The 16,659-nt window shown below is 44.4% G+C and overlaps 1 protein-coding gene across 5 annotated transcripts in view; it reads right to left on the bottom strand.

Annotated features, from left to right (window-relative positions):
• The window catches only part of Adarb1 (adenosine deaminase RNA specific B1), a 70,066-nt gene that overhangs the window by 33,803 nt on the left and 19,604 nt on the right, over positions 1 to 16,659 (bottom strand). For all 5 annotated transcript variants that reach the window (XM_059281501.1, XM_059281499.1, XM_059281500.1 and 2 more), the window contains exons 2-4: positions 9,582 to 9,656; positions 5,301 to 6,235; positions 618 to 732 (exon numbers count right to left, since the gene is read on the bottom strand). In XM_059281501.1, the coding sequence (XP_059137484.1) occupies positions 618 to 732; positions 5,301 to 6,235; positions 9,582 to 9,609 (1,078 nt within the window). In that variant the 5' untranslated portion in view covers positions 9,610 to 9,656. The remainder of the gene's footprint in view (positions 1 to 617; positions 733 to 5,300; positions 6,236 to 9,581; positions 9,657 to 16,659) is intronic.

Raw genomic sequence — 16,659 nt, 5'->3', positions numbered from 1 at the left:
GCTCTTACGAAGGATCCAGGTTTAGTTCCCAGCACCCACACGGCAACTAAAAACATCTGTAACTCCAGTTCCAAGAAAATCTGATGCCCTCTTCAGGCCCCCGAGGGCACTGTATATATGTGGTACACTTACATACGTATAAGCAAAACACACAGACACAATAAATCCTTTTTTAAAAGTTGAATATTTTGGGAGGCAGAAGCAGATGGATCTCTGTGAGTTCAAGGCCAGTCTAGTTTACAAAGCAAGTTCTAGGACAGCCAGAGCTGTTATACAGAGAAACCTTGTCTTGAAAAAAAACAAACAAACAAAAAAAAAAAGTTGAATATTTTGGAGGAAAAGAGTTTTGTTTTATGTAAGTTTTCTTTGGGGGTGGAAGATAGCTGGGGATCCCCACTCAGGAATCCTGACTGCTAAACATGTGTTCTACCTACTAAGCTATGTTTTCAGCCCTAAGGAGGAAAAAGGCTTCTGAGGACAATTCTTATACTTGTATATGGCAGATGCATAAAGACAGAAAGAAGAAGAGGAAATTCTCTGTTGGTGTCACAAGATTGAGAGCATTTGTCCTTTTCAACCAGAAAGCAGACAGGCTGAACAGAGTGCCAGATGCTTACCTGTGGTCATCACTACTCCAGAAAGCACTTTTCTTCGTGCGTGGGGGGAGGAAAAGTTGTCTGTCAGGTCACTGAACTTACCCAGGACCAGGCGTGAGACAGCATCCGCCAATACCTGGGTGAAGAGCAGAGACCACGTTTAGGGCCAGAGGACACCCGTGGTGGAACCAGTCTCTCTCGGTGTCAGCACTTGCTGTCTACTACAAAGGTGAACCTTACAGTCTCACTTCTACTCTCGAAAACCCATACAGGCACACCCAGCAAACAAATGTGTGTGAGCATGGGGGTGTGTGGCAGGGAGAAAAGTCATCAGTGCTTTTACCTAGCCATGGATCCTATGTGCTATAATACTAACTGCCTGGCAACATGGGTGAACTACTGCAACTGTGGCATGACTGTTATGGGGGGTAACCAACCACTTTACAATTGAATTGGAGGCCACTCTACAGAAGGAAATTCATGCCTGGCACTCACTGTAAACTTGTTCCAAAGCCCATAGCTGGGGAGCTCATGGACTTAGAGAGGAAGCCACCATTGGTGTTTTGCTAAATGGACATGCTGTCAAACTGCCCTGTAAATACTTATGTTTATACTCAAAGACCAGTGCTGCTCTTAGTCTTAGGGAAGCATGTCTTTGTGCAGCCTGCATCGGTGAGTGTAGAGACTGATAACAGGTAAAAATGAATGTTGAATGTACAGTCCTAAACAGGACATCTATATTATCCCCTGTAAGGCTAAGGGAACATTGTGGAAAAGGGATAGAAAAAAAATGTAGGAGATGGAGGATGTGAAGAAGTGCCGAGAAACACTGTCTTCTAGACATGATATGGCTTCTGCAACCACTCCCTTGCCTCAGGAAGAGCATTAGTGGTTACCTGCACAAGGCCTGAGTAAGGCTGGGTTCTATCAACATTCTATTATGGATGGATGAATGCATTAATTTCTTTTCTTGTTGCTGTGATAAAATACCCTAGCATAATGCAGCTTAAAGGAGAAAGGTTTATTTAGTTCACAGGTTACAGTCCATTATGAAAGGGAAGTTATAGCAGCAGGAGCTTCAGAGAACCAGTCATCTTAGATCCACAGCCAAGAGCAGAGAGCAATGAATTAATGCATGCATTTGAGTGCTCAGTTTGCTTTTTCTGTTCTTAGATAATCTAGGGATCCCTGCTGGGGGAAGGATGCCACCCACATCAGGTGGGTCTTCTCCCCCCATTAATTAATATAATCAGGATACTCTCCACCCCCAGTGCCCCAGGTTATCCTAATATAGACAATCCTTCATTAAGACTGCCTTCCCAGGTGACTCTAGATTAAAGCTATAATATTGAGGGAGGGAGAGGTTCTGAGGCTCCAGCCCTCCCTAAAGAACTATAGGAAGTTAATGGTATCTGGGGAAGAGGGAATCATTTTCCTAAGTGGTGTAGTTACTGGTAAATTGCGCTTGTGCAAGTAAATAAGCCCTCACCCATGCTCATGCAAGCAACCCTAATTAGATACAGTGGGTCACACACAAAAAGAAAAAAAAAAAAAAAACAGGTAAGTAGGAGGGGGGTGCGGTGGTTTGAAAGAAAATGGCCCCCAAAGGGAGTTGGCATTATTAGGAGGTGTGGCCTTGTTGGAGTAGGTGTGGCCTTGTCAGAGAAAGTGTGTCACTGTGGGGTTGGGCTTTGAGGTCTCCTTTGCTCAAGCTATATCCAGTGAGAGACCATTTCCTGTTGCCTGCATAGCAAGATGTAGCCAGCACCATGTCTGCCTGCACATCGCCATGCTCCCTGCCATGAGGATAATGCACTAAACCTCTGAAACTGTAAGCTGCCACCTCAATTAAATGTTTTCCTTTGTAAGAGTTGTTGTCATGGTCATGGTGTCTCTTCATAGCAATAGAAACCCTGACTAAGACAGAGGGCTTGTTGGGAAGGAGTTCAGTCGTGGTGGGGAGGGATAAGAGAGGATACTGGGAGGGAGGAAATGATCAGAGAAATATATATGACATTGTGAAAGAATGAATTTTTCAAATGTACATTTTAAAAGTTTTAATTTCATAAAGGGCAGGCACAGCTCCAAGTGACTTCCCTGTAGAAGTGTGAGTCCCTGACACCTGAGCCGGTGCCTATGGAATGTATACCATGAGACACAGGCAACTGAAGAACACAAGTAGCTCCGAATCTCTGAAAAGAACTTATGGACCTTTCCCTGTGTGGCTGGGGCTGAATACAACAAAAGTATTAAGATTCTAAATGCAGCTAGGAGTAATGGCCTATTCCTTTAATCCCAGCATTTGGGAGGCAAAGAAAGACAGATCTTTATGAGTTAACACCCAGCCTTGTCTCTATAGTGAGTTCCAGGACAGCCAGAGCTACACAGGGAGACCGTGCCTCAGGAAAAAAAAAAAAAGATCCTACAGTCCAACTACTCACCTTCAATGACACACACAAGGGTGAGGACCTGCTTTACAGTTTGGTAACACCAGACTGTCAAGCCCCTACCCCACCCTCAAATATCAAGAAGGCAGATAGTCCTCAGGCCAGGGATGCTTAACCCAAGCCCATTAAGAGATATTTCAGGAAAAAAGCAAAAATTTATATCTATCCTGGAATGCAGGTCCTGAGTGTTCCCACTCTAGACTCCTGCATATAACCACTGAGACTGGTCCTAGAAGTCCACTCTGAAAAGACCTTACTGTCTTTATCCTCTGTGGTTCATAAATTTCTGAGCTACCCTGGGACTTCAAAGGGGGTAGTGCTAGCTGTGCCACTGATCAGAGATGTGAGGATACAGCTCTGTTGTTCCTGGACTCTAAGTGGTTCTAAACTAGAGGTCTAGAAACTGGTGTTTGACATCTCAGGACCCAGAGGGAAACAACATAGAGGGGCAAGGAGGGGCCCAGCTAACTCAACATGACTAGATCCTGACAAATGCCACTTGCCTCCCCAGGTCAGGAGCTCAGTCCTTTCTATACAAAGCCATTGAGGCAGCCACCCAAGAAGGCAGGGGCTAGCCAGGCGTGATGGGGCACATGCCTTTAATCTCAGCACTCCCAGAGGCAGGCAGATCTCTGTAAGTTTGAGGCCAGCCTACTCTACATAGAGAGTTCCAGGAGCACCAGGGCAACATAGAGAGACCCTGACTTAAAACAAACAAACAAAACAACAACAACAAAAAGAAACAGGGCTGAGGCCACCTGTTCTCAGACTATCTATCTGCTCTCCCTCTATGGGATCCATGGCATCTGATATAGTTTCAGTGGTCTGGCTACCACTGCTAACATTAAGGGAAGACAAACCACATCAGATGGTACGTTAAAATTAGGCCAAAAGGTTTTAGTAAATCTAAGCCTGGAAATAAAAGTCACTTGGGATCTAGTACCATTAGTTTGTAAATAACCAATAGACTAGTTGGTTATTCTTGGAGGGATGTTAACAAGGGACTAATTGAGAAACAAGCACATGTCACAGAAAGTCAGTAAAATACCAAGTCTGTTCCTCTAGATTGAGCTATACTTGGTTGCTTTAGGCAAAGTAGAACAAGTCTTCTTTTAAAACCAACATTTGGGTTTAATCCCAGCACTTGGGAGGCAGAGGCAGATGGATCTTGGTGAGTTCGAGACCAGCCTGGTCTACATAGCAAGTTCCAGGCCAGACAGGGCTATACAGTGAGACCTTTCCATTAAAAAAAAAAAAGTAAATTAAAACCAAGAACTATGATCACCCCAACTCTAGCTGCATCACAAGCCACATCTGAGTCCCAGGAGAATGCAAGCCTTCCTATCACCACATTTGCTAACTTTTAATTCACTAATTCTGGCCAATTGCTTCCACACTAAAGAGCGTTTTGACAAAAAGGAATTAAGATAGAAGACTGAAGAAACAGATCAGTGAAATCTGGGATTCCAAGAACCCAGACGCAGTCAACGATCTGGGATTTGATGAGGACTGAAGGTCCCTTCTCCTTTTTTCTCTTTCAGAGGCCCATCCTGAGCTACCCTAACATTTCCTTTCTTTACTGTGAGTTTTCTGTGAGGAGCACAAACTTGAGTTGCTGTCCACATTCAACTAGAGCAGAAAGAAGCCCACACAAATGCCACAGAGGAAATTTGGTATATAGAGATTCCCAGCAACTGGCACTTTCTAGAGTGTTTATGAAAGAGCTCCTTCTTGCCACACCCCCTTCTCTGCCACATATGTTCCTTACCGCTTAGGGCTAGTGCCCCATCACCCTATCTTCAACAGGGGCCTTCAGCTGTAGCCTGACCAGCAGCCCTTATTCTGGGCATGCTTTCTCTGTGCAGTGTTTCAAGGGATGCCCCACTGAACAAAGGACAAAATTCCATCATTTGGGCTCCCTGCCCCATTCCTAGTAAAGGATTGCTGCGGGGTGAGGGTCCCTTTGGGGCAAAATTAAATGGAAAGGCAATTGTAGCTGTGCTGGTGAGGGCCCTGAGGTATCCCTGCTCTGCACTGTCATGACCCTAGTAAGCATAAATCAGAGGAGATTAAATCCAGATTCCCAGTGACCAAGTAACCATGGGAACTGAGGCAAAGTCACTCCATAGTCAGATTGACCAGCAACTGCTCCTGCTAAGGGCTCAGTAACATAAGGAGTGATACTGAAGACTAAAGGCTGCTTAAAACGTCAGCAGGGGAAACGGCCACTCACGTGCAAGCACCCATTCTTCCTCACCTGTGGCAAGTGCAATTGAAGACCCTCACTGAGGACAGGCTGGCGAGATGGTGTTTGGTCCAAGTGCAAATTGAAGACAGTAGCCAAGGCAGACTGTGCAGCCCGGGCCTTGGCAAGTTTCTTGTTTCTCCCTGAGCCCTCAAAGAACTGGCCATCTACCACCACCGACATGACAAAGCTCTTGGCGTGGCTCTCCCCGCTCTCAGAGAGGAAGTCATACTTCAGCCCTGGGCGCAGCTCATTCAAGATCATCACAGGATTCTTCCCACTCGGGGGTGGGAATGGCGGTGGGATGGGCAGAGGAGGCTGGGTGAGGCTGGCAGGCACTGGGGAGGCGGACAGGCTAACGTCTCCACTTGAGCTGAAGGAGTCATCCCCATTGGAGCCTACGTAGAAGGGTGGCTCTGACTTGTCTGGAGTCTCGAAGCCATTGAAGAGTGTGTCGGGGAAGTCGGCCTGGTCAGATGTGAAGTCTGTGTTCACAGAGAGAGTCCTTCCCATGGCCAGGTGTGCCTCAGAGGCGTTGGGAAACTGGACAAAAGACCTCAAGGCCTTCTCAGCAGCATGGAGTTTTGCCTTTTTCTTTGTAGGGCCAGAGCCCTCAAAGATCTGCCCGTTCACCTCCACAGACATGACAAACAGAGGCGCATGCACAGGTCCTGTCTGGGATAGCAGCATGTACTGTAAGCCAGGTTTGATCTCATTCAGCTGCATCAGGGCGTTCTTGGGCAGAACAGGCCCCGGTGTTTTCCTTCGCTTCTTCAGGCGGTACTTGGAGTGGCCATTGCTGCCCTCCTCCAGGGGCCGCTTCCTGCTGGTGCTACCACCACCCCCGTTGGAGAGTGGAAGACCCTCGCCAGGCCCAGGTGTGCTGCTGTCCTTGGGGGGCATGTTGTCCAGATTGCGGTTTTCCTTAACATCAGTGCTGCTGGAACCTGTGGTGCCCAGAAAGAGTAACTTACAACGCCTTCGTTGCAGGATCTTGTAAATGCAAAATTTATAGATTCCTTTATCTCTTTGTAGCTGGGTAAGTGATGTGTGTGTGTATATTTTCTTCCTCAACGCAAATATGAGGAACTACACCTTGACCAAAGACGTAACTGTTCAGGGCTGGAATGCACTTTGAGATTTTTTTGTTTGTTTGTTTGTTTTAAACTAATACCTATTGCCTCTTCTAGTTAGTTTATCTTTTTCTTCTGCATTAGAAGATAAATTTTTTTAACTTATTTTCTCTACCAAAGACATCCTAAATCTTTCTAGCTTACCAAGATGTTAGATGTTAAGTTAATCCATAAAGACTCACACTAAGGCTAATGAAGTGGCCTCTAAGTCCACCAGCACACAGGCATTGATCTCCACATGCTCTTCCTCTGCAAAGACACTGACCTTAACTGACACAGTTTTTAAACTGCAGCACTTCTCCGGAGAGAAGGTGCCATTTAGAAATGTCTCTTCACAACTTCTTTGGCTCTTGAGGTTCCAAACATCTAATCAACACATGATTATTTGGTTTAGTTCATGAATCGATCATAGAAAACTGCTTACATAATAAGGTAAAGTATTATGACTTTATAGAATTTATTTTTGAAGAATAATGCATAAATTTACGATTTCTTACTATATTTCAGCGCTATCTGCTTCAGAATCTTTAATACATTTTATGCTAGAAAAGTACGTAAGCGTGAGATAGAGACCTGGAGCGGCAGGCAAGCTGTGTTCCCTAATTTCAAAACATGCCAGCAAACCCGACTTTCTAAAGACAGCTGGCAGGCTTCCAGGATAACTTGGTGATCGTTCCTTTTAAATCTACTTTACATGACAAAATAAAAGATGATTTTGATATTTAAATGGGAAATAAATGTCAGGCATGGGGGTGCATACCTGTTCTTCTATGACTCAGAAGGGAGCGGAGAGTTAGAGGACAAATGAGGCTACACACAGCCATGACCTTGTCTCAACCTCCCACCAAGCAAAAAGAAAAATTACTTTTTCAAAGTGGGGAGTGTTCAGTCCTCCCTTTAGGTTTATTAAGCTTTCCAAAACCAGAAAAACTAATTCCTCTTTTATCATTTGGGTTTGCAGTCCTGTGCAGTACGCCTGCGCAGTGTTTACTTAGATCTCCAGCCACTAGCTCCTAAAATCCAAAGTAAATCTTAATTGATGAAAATTTCCTCAATATGGCAGCTTCAGGGGTCTGTTTCCACTATGCAATACACCTACAGATTTTCTGAACACACTGAAAATGTTCCTCAGTGAGCCTGCAGGCAGGGTTAATGTGATAAACGTCTTGGTTGTTGCTGCCTGTTTCTGGAGTTAAGGATCACAGATGCCCAGGGTCATCATTATTAAGCTGAGGCAGCAAAGACTACCAAAATAAACTCAGTCCATGGAAAAAAATCTCATGTGTGCGGTGGGGGGAGGGGTCTCTCAACAGACACCTCTTCCCAGAAGACTCCTGACACACACACCACTTCTCCCAGCTGACAAAGCTAATGGAATGGGCACTAAATTTTCATTTATAACATCCTCCAGCAAAAGACCGGTAGGTTACTCCTTTCGGTACTCAGGGAACAAAAGGTGAAAAGGCAGAGCAAAGACGGATAGAGAGTTAATAAAGGGAGAAAGTCACATACTATATTCTGCTCACAGTTCAAGTTCAGCAGTCAATAGCATTACCAGCACAGAAACAAACATCATCAACAAGGCACTCTGGCACACAGTTAGCCAAACATTAATGATGACGAACAGCCAAACACCCTCAGAGCTAAGTTAACAGTTAAGATTATAAGAAAAAGAAAATACACTTTCTGTGACAGTTGAAATCATTCTCAACTCGTACTCACTTCAGAAGAAAAGGTACCAATCACATGTTATCAAAAAATGCTCCTGAGCAAACAAAAATAAAACACTCCAATTAGAGACAGCGCCTACTCTCTGCTGAAGCAGGCACTCTCTGCATACCACACTGCTGCATTTAGAACATGAAGTGCATCACAGTAGAACTTTAGCTGCTTTTAAAATCACAAGAGATATAGGCCTGACATTTAAGTTTGCACTAGACCCGAAAGTTGTTTTTTTTTTTTTTTTTTTTTTTTTTTTTTTTTTTTTTTTTAGCCAGCAGGTAGTTCTGGGGACACCTTCACATATTCCCTGGGGTAGGGTTCCTGGGTTGGCACTGGCAATCCGGTCTGAAATGTAGGGTTTAAAACCTGACAACACTGAGAGTGACGGGTGGATCTGCCAGCAAACCCCAGCTTAAAACAGCTCAAGAGCAGAACTGAGGAGAAGCGACCAGTGAGCTGTAAGCAGCTGGCATCGGCAGAGGCAAAGCATGCCAGCTACACTACTCAAAATGGCACTGGGCAGCTGCTTCACGCCAGCCAGTGGTCATTCTCAGGGTAGAGGTCGTCTGCTGCACAGCCCACCCCAGATCCAGCCCAGCAGTGGGGTACAGACTCGCCTCACACAGTGCTGTTAGGCTCTGGGTGTCCAAGAACTGCAGAGCAACAGTCCCTGCCACTGGGCTGAGCCATAGAGAGCGTGCCGAGTCTGGTTCTCACCATCATACCACCCCCAGGAAAATGCGGTTGTGCTGTGCAGCTGCTTGTTCTTCCTTTAGACAGACAGAGCACCTTAGATGGACAAGTGCCTTCTTCCAGGCAACTTCCCCTTTAGACCTGCTCCTCTCTGGGACTGAGGTGGGAAGAAGTGACTGGTGGCCCACAGAGAACGGCAAGGGAGGAAACGTCGGTGTGCCTGAGGCCCCATCCCCGCAGCCCTGTGGAAGACGGTGTGGAGAGCAGAAAGAACCCCAGTGAGGGTATGGTTCACACTAGCACCAATCGCGTTCCAGTCTTCAGAGACTAAGATCATGTGGACTCCCTTCCCTCCAATGCAGGAGCAGCGACTGTGTCTGAAGGGACCTTTATGAACTCTTATCCCAGTGACCAGGTATCTGAGTCAATCAAAAAGGTTTTCTTGAGTTTATACTGGTGAAAGTTCAGAGCTTTATTACAAGAACCACAACTTCACATGAAGCCACACAGCATTATAAGACAGGCACCTAGAGGCATATTTCTGGAATAAAAAGGATGGTCCCATGATGGTAATGAGGAATGAAAACTCTAGATAGGTGGCTGTAAGGAAAATGTCCACAGTAAATATTGATAGCCCACATCTTAGGAAACATCAAACTGGTCTTATTAATCAAATTTACAAAAGCACTAATATTTTAATGGGGCATGAACTACTTGGGCACTATGTAATAGGCCTAGATCTTACTCATATTCTCTTCATCTTCTATATCCATGGTAAAATGCTTTTGAGGGTTTCTTGACTGGCGGAGACCACTTCTGTCTGAAAGACAGCAAGAAACAATGTTTAGTGTGTGATCCTAGCAAAATGAGGTATGGCCTCTTTGTGTGCTGATCAGCACCTCACTGCAATTTAAAAAAAAAAAAACAAAAATCATAAAAAGTATCGGGCTTGTCATTTGGGAAGGAATATTTTCAATCTCTTTCATCTCCTTCAGCATACTCCAGGACACCTGACTTAGCTGCCTTATGTGGAGAGACAGTGGAAATGAGAAAGGGGTCACCAAAAAGGAAGCCTAGGGCTAGTATCCAGGAACTTCATGGTCTACTCCAGGGAGCAAAGGGCCACTAAGGGTTCTGGACCAGCGACAAGGTGGTAATTCTACCCCATAAGAAAGAGCCTGCTGTCAACAGCTGTATCATGGCTGATCACAGACAACAAGCTCCAGCTGTTCGTCATCTAGCCTCTCTCCGCCCTAGTAGGTCTATGAATGGTGATAAAGTGATGTCACATAATAAGACATCCTAAGTATTTTACCCACACTTCCACGCACCCCAACAGCACATCACAGGAAAGCAAAATGTGTAGTAGCTTAAATCTAATGCAATTTAATCTAACACAATTCCTTCACCACACACAACTGCTATTTCATTAGCAGGAGAAACCAAGAAAAGATCTAAAGAAAATTTTCGAAAAATTCAATGTTTTCATCTTCCCAAATATTTCTGATAAATTGGAAATAAGAGAAAAAAGATTTGCAAATTTTGAAACCAATATTCCTTTGTAAACAAATTTGTTTTACCAATATCAATAAAGTAAATTCCTTGCTTTTAGAAAAATGGTGATTAAATATACTAGGTAGGACATATTATCTCATATAGCACTTGCAGGATAGAGTTTCTACACAGAATCATTTGTTCAAGGTTTTCAAGGGGTTGAGAGATGGCTCAATGGTTATAGGCACTGAATGATATTCAGAGGGTCTAGGTTTGATTCCCTGTACCCACATGGAAGCTCCAAACTGACTGTAACTCCAGTCCCAGGGGATATGATACATATCCTCTGTGGTCTCCATGGCACTACATGCACATGGTACACAGACATACATACACAACAGGCAAAATACCCTCACATATAAAATAAAAATATAATAAATCTTAAAAAGAAAGTTTTCCAGGGAGCTATAAAGCATTATCACTTTATATTAATTCATTATTTTAAGATATAGTTTGAGTATCTATTATGCTTAAAGCAGCGCTGGGTACCATAAGAACCTAAAATGAATCAGATAGATTTTACAACTGAGGAATGCAAATGTTAGTACTGTCCAGACAGCTGATTATGCTAAGGAACATTTGCTGACAGTCATGGGCGTGAAAACAGTAGTTATCTGTTAGAGGTACATACTGAAGTATTTACAGATGAAATGATGCCTAGGACTTAATTCAAAGTAGTTCAGTGTCATTTGAAAAGAAGCAGAGAGAGACTATAGTCCTGGGCTGGTGACTCTGCAGGGGTGGACTATGCAATGGTGTATATTTTATACAGCTCTGCATTGTATGACTCAGTGTCCTCACTACATAAAGTTTTATGTGTCTGTGGAGGTCAGAGGGCAACTTTGTAGGTCCTCTCCTTCCACCTTTATGCGGATCCAGAAATGAACTCAGGCTTGTGCAGCAAGCACCTTTACCTACCGAGCTATCTCACCAGCCTAAACCACTGTGGAAAGTTTGAAGAGAAAGAGGGGGTTTGGTGAAGTATCAAGTGAGGGAACACTGCAGGGGGGCAGGCACCTTTAGGAAGGAAGGGGTAAGCTCAGGAAACAGGGATGTAGTTGTTCATTCAGACAAGTTTTGGCCAGAGGTTGGACTATACTACTGCAAAGAGAGAAAATAACAGGACAGGGAACAGACACCTCTGAGAAACCCAGACTATGTGGTAAAATGGAAACTGGACAGAAAGCTCTTGTTTGCTTAGAGGAGGCATAAGGCAGGCAGAGGGCACAGAGGCTTCTTTTTGCAACGATCAGTGGAACTGCAGAGATTTATAACTGTTCAAAGTACGAAGAATAAATGACTGTTGACTGCTTAGTCATGGGTGGAACATCTACAAAACCCCTAACATATGCGCGCGCGCACACACACACACACACACACACACACACACACACACACAGCTCAGGGAACATTTCTGAAAAAGGAGTAAGAGCTGGAGTCAGGTAGGGAATAGAGTGGAAAGCTAGCTTTAGGCATGATATGGTTGTTATACTCTTGAACTCACAGCAGCTGTGATTACATGCACAAGACAGGATGGGGGGTTCATGAGGGGGTCTCCCCCTCCCCTAAGGATTCATAGGCAGTTAACAGTTGGTGGTTGAGGGAGAGACATTTTCTTCAGTGGTATAGCCACTGGTAAGGAAGTCATGTTCCTGTAAACAATCCTAATGAAACTCTTTGGTTCACATACACACACATACCCCAAAAAAGTAGAAACAGCTAGTTTGGAAGAGGATGATCATCAATGGGAATGGGAGGAGACGAGAAAAGATAATAGGAATATGCTCAAAATACAGTGTGTACAAGATGCAGAAAATATACTTTACCTTTTCTTCCTGTTCTGTGATGTACAGTTGAGAGCCCCAGATTTCAGAATAAAAGAAGTAAGACAACCAGATCAGGTTATACATGCTGTGCCCTAGAAGCCAAGGTGTTACCCAGAAGCTCTGAAATTTCCTTAAGCCTCATTAACCTGACTTGGAGTGGAAGAAGTTGGAAATTGCCTAAACCAAAGGGCAGAGATCAAAACAAAGCAAACAAAATCAACCAATCAAACAAGAAAACAAAACCCTGATAAAAGTAGCTATCTCTGGTGAGAAGGAAAACTAAAAAACAACACTGTCTACTCAACAAAGCTCATAAAAAGAGCCCAGCCTGACCCCATCCATGTAGGGCTCTAAGAAGGAGCTTGGAGTTCCAGGCAGGGGTGTAATGAGACAAGCCCAAGAGGAGAGTCACAGTTCACTCCCACTAGGCTGAGACAACTCTGTTAGCTACCTGCCAGCAAAAGGCCACCTAAGGCTGCCACTGGAACCCCTAGAAGGGGCAGCAAGAGGCCTTCTGTGCTGGCTGTTTTTATGTCAACTTGACACAAGCTAGAGTTGTCAGAGAGGAGGGAGCTTCAATATAGAAATGCCTCCATAAGTTTGGGCTGTAAGCAAGCCTGTAGGGCATTTTCTTAAATAGTGATTGATGGGGGAGGGCCCAACCCATTGTGGGTGGGTCTACCCCTGGACTGGTGGTCCTGGGTTCTGTAAGAAAGCAAGCTGAGCAAGCCATGAGGAACAAGCCAGTAAGCAGCACCTCTCCATGGTTTCTGCATCAGCTCCTGCCTCCAAGTTCCTGCCCAGTTTGAGGTCCTCACCTCTCTGCTTTTGATGATGAACTGTTATATGGAACTGTGAGTGAAATAAATCCTTTTCTCCCGTGTTGCTTTTGGTCCTGGTGTTTTATCACAACAACCATAACCCTATTGTTACTAAGACACTTTCTTAGGTGGGAAGCAGTGAGGCCTAGCAGGGTGCTGGACTTGCCTCCCACTTGTAGTAAGGCACTGTCGCCTTCCTCTTACAGAGTTTGGAAGAGTCAGCTTAAGCAGAACCAGGCAAGATCCTGAGTCTCGTGACATCACATGAACAGGTAGGTTCCAATTAAAACACCATACAAAACACCTTTCACCCAGAGAATGAGGAGGACACTAATAGTGAGAATAGACAGTCCACAGATGCCAACACAGGGATGACAGCCGTGCAGAGTGGTCAGGAAATGAAATTAACCCAGACTTCACCCCTGGGAAAAGAGGATTCGAAGAAGGCATAACAATCTCAGCCCTTTGGGTAGAGGCACAGCCAGATAAGCTAGGGCAGAGTCAGCAAGGGACAGACAGCAGAGCACAGGACAGAACAGAGCTCAGAACAGACCTTCACAGATAAGCCTAGCAGCCTGGACAAGGGTGCAAGAGCGGCCAGCGGAAGAACAGTCTTTAACACAAAGGGGTGCCAGGAGAGGTGGAGGCTAAACAGGACCTTGGCACAGCCCCATACTGCATCCAAACATGATCTCAAAATGGGTCAGGGACTTAAATGCAAAACACAGAACCACAAGACTTGTGGGAAAACCTTAAGAGAAACTGCTTGGAATCTAGGGCCAGGCAGAACTGTCACACCTGACAGTACAAATGCAAACCAGGAAAGGGAAAGTTGATAAACTGAACTTTAGAAATAAACTGCTCTTATAGGCCCTGCGTAAGTACACATTAGGAGAAACAGACTGAAAACCACGTACCCAGCAAGGAGGGTAGATAAGAGGGTCAACAGTAAAACAAATATCCAATAAGAAAGTGGGCAAAAGTCAGAAAGAAGCCATTTGCCACAAAGGACACATGGGCGGGAATCAAGCACATGAAAACATGTCCACCATGCCTGGCCACGAGGACAATGTAGCTTAAGGGAACTAAGCACTGTTGCACAATGAAGAGAACGTCTCAGCTCAGGTGCTCCGCGGACTAGAGAAACTATACCTGTGCCTGCTGGCAAGCGCAGGGATGGGAAAGGACGAGGTGGCAGGGAGTGTAAAGGAACCAGGAGTGCAGTAACTAAACATGACCTGGCAATGGCACTGTGGGCCTTCATCCCAGAGAAACAAAGGCCGTCATGCTCTAAGTACTGGTTCTCACACTGCACAGGGATCTACATTATCTCAGAGGACAGTTTAATTTGAAGATAGGCAGAACGAACACAATTAGTCTTTACATAACTAACCAACAGTCGTGCGGGTGGGAGCTGGCTTTACTCAGATGTCTGCTGCAGTACCAGGTCCTAAGGCACAGGAGAGCCCAGCCTGGTGAGGACCACCCGGCTGGCACAGTCTGCCTGGTCGTCCTGCTCTCGCTGAAATTCTGTAAAGGACATGGAAAATGTCTCACAGTAGAAAATAATTGTGCTATGCCTGGTGGCAGGTGGGGGACCGGTGTGGTAAGAACAAGAGCTAGAAATCCCCGCCGAGCAGAAGCCAGCACCTACAAATGCCAACCCTTGCACCAAAGGTTACAAAACAAAGCAGAGTGAGATGCCAAAGTGCTTTACAGCATTTCATGTGGCTCTTTCTTACAGCCTAAAAAGAAGCTCTTGTGGTCTGAACTATGAACAAGAATTAAAACCCCATCAAAAATCCCAAAGGAAGAGAATTCCAGGAATGGGCTTTATTTGATAGCAACATTCAAAATAATTGCTTCATTTTTCAAGATGCCTCCAAGGGCAGGAAGAGGTAAGCTAACACTGGGAGGCAGCAAGTGTGAAGACCTTTTGACTCCACATCAGAAGAGCAGAGACCCGCATTTAACTCATTAATGGGGCCCCGGCTACCAATCTGACTTTGCTTCTTTAGCAGCACTAGTCAAAGTGATTCTTATGGCAGTGCAGAAAAAGAGAAGTTTAGAATAACCATGCCACTCTGAACTAAAGCAGTAACCCGTGGGGAGCATTCCAGGCTGGATACAAGAGCCCCTGCATCTGAAGGGCCTCAGCTCACAGACCGAGTGGTGGAATGAAAAGCCAAGCATTAAAACACAGCACATGCAGACACGATGCTTGGCAAAGATGATGCTTTAACCAGGAACACGTAAATGAGCTTTCCCTTGACACATGAGCCCTTCATCTGCACTGTCCTTTCTCACTTACCAAACAAGACTGTGATGAAATTGGCACTATTTTATTTTTAAATTAGGTGGGGGTAAATGGTTCTTGTTATGTATCTTTTTATAGACTCTTATGCTGCAAAACAAAAGCACAGACTTCTATTAACATCCCCATTAACCTCCGAGGCAGCCTTCATCTCCCCATGGTGATGAGGCTGCAGGCCTTCCTCCTTCTCTCCCTGTAACAGAGCTATTCTAGACTAAAAGAGAAAGAACATGACTATATGACTTGCTTATATCAAAGACATACCAGAACCTGACTCTTTTCTACTGAGCTGGTAAAAACGTTATCTAAGTATACTAAAACATTTATAGATGAAGATAACTGGCAAACAGGTGAGCTAGGGAACACTTCTGTTGGTAAAGAACACACTCTGCTGGGCAAGCATGAGGTCTCAAGTTTAGATCCCCAGCAATCACATAAAAATCTGGGTGCAGCAGACAGTGTCCTAACTTGAGTGCCGGCAGAGTGGAGACAGGTAGATCCCTGGAGCTCCCCGGCAAGCTAGCCAAGCCAAACTGATGAGTTCCAGGTTCAGTGGATGACCCTGTCCCGAAAAAATACAGTGGAAAGTAATAGAGGAAGACACTCTCCATGGATCTTGCCTCTACATGCGTGTGCACATATACACATGTATGTACCACATACAAAAGGTAAATGGCAAACATAAACTCACTAATAATTATTATGGATTTAATCAATTTCTATTTTCCCTCAAGAAAATACAGATTTTAAGAATACCTTTACATGTTCTTTATGACTATTATTGGTTTTATCTTAAATAGCTATGAAACAAACATTTAAAGCCAGAGTTCTGAAATATTTGTGTTTAGTCTTTACACAGGCAAGCAGTAAGCTCTAGGATAATTTTATAGCCACTGCAACAAAACAAAACAAAACATATACATGATGAGTTGATTATTTAAAGTGGCTCCTGAAATAAAAAACGTCTTATACCACTTAGAGGAAACTGAAATTCACCACGCTAATCAAGTGTGTCAGAAAATGCAAAGCACTTCATGACTGGGATTTTGCTTTTAATACTACCTAGCAAAATAACACCGCTAAGGTTTCCAAAAATATTCAACTGATACTATTTTCAAGGAAGTACTTTTCTTTCTAGAAAACCACCCACATATCCTGATGCTTGTTTAACTCCTGCAGAGTCTGTACATACTAAGGAGGAGAAGTCAGGTTGTGTAAGCAAATAAGAACGGGACATAGCATTTAAGCAAGTATGTTTTTACAGTATAATGCAAGTGGGGAAATTATACTTGGGATAACCAGGCACAG

This window comes from Peromyscus eremicus, chromosome 16_21, assembly GCF_949786415.1.
Source record: "Peromyscus eremicus chromosome 16_21, PerEre_H2_v1, whole genome shotgun sequence".
In the NCBI taxonomy this organism is placed as follows: Eukaryota; Metazoa; Chordata; class Mammalia; order Rodentia; family Cricetidae; genus Peromyscus; species Peromyscus eremicus.
Note: the sequence above shows the minus strand (reverse complement) of the source record. Positions and strands in the feature narration are given on the sequence as shown.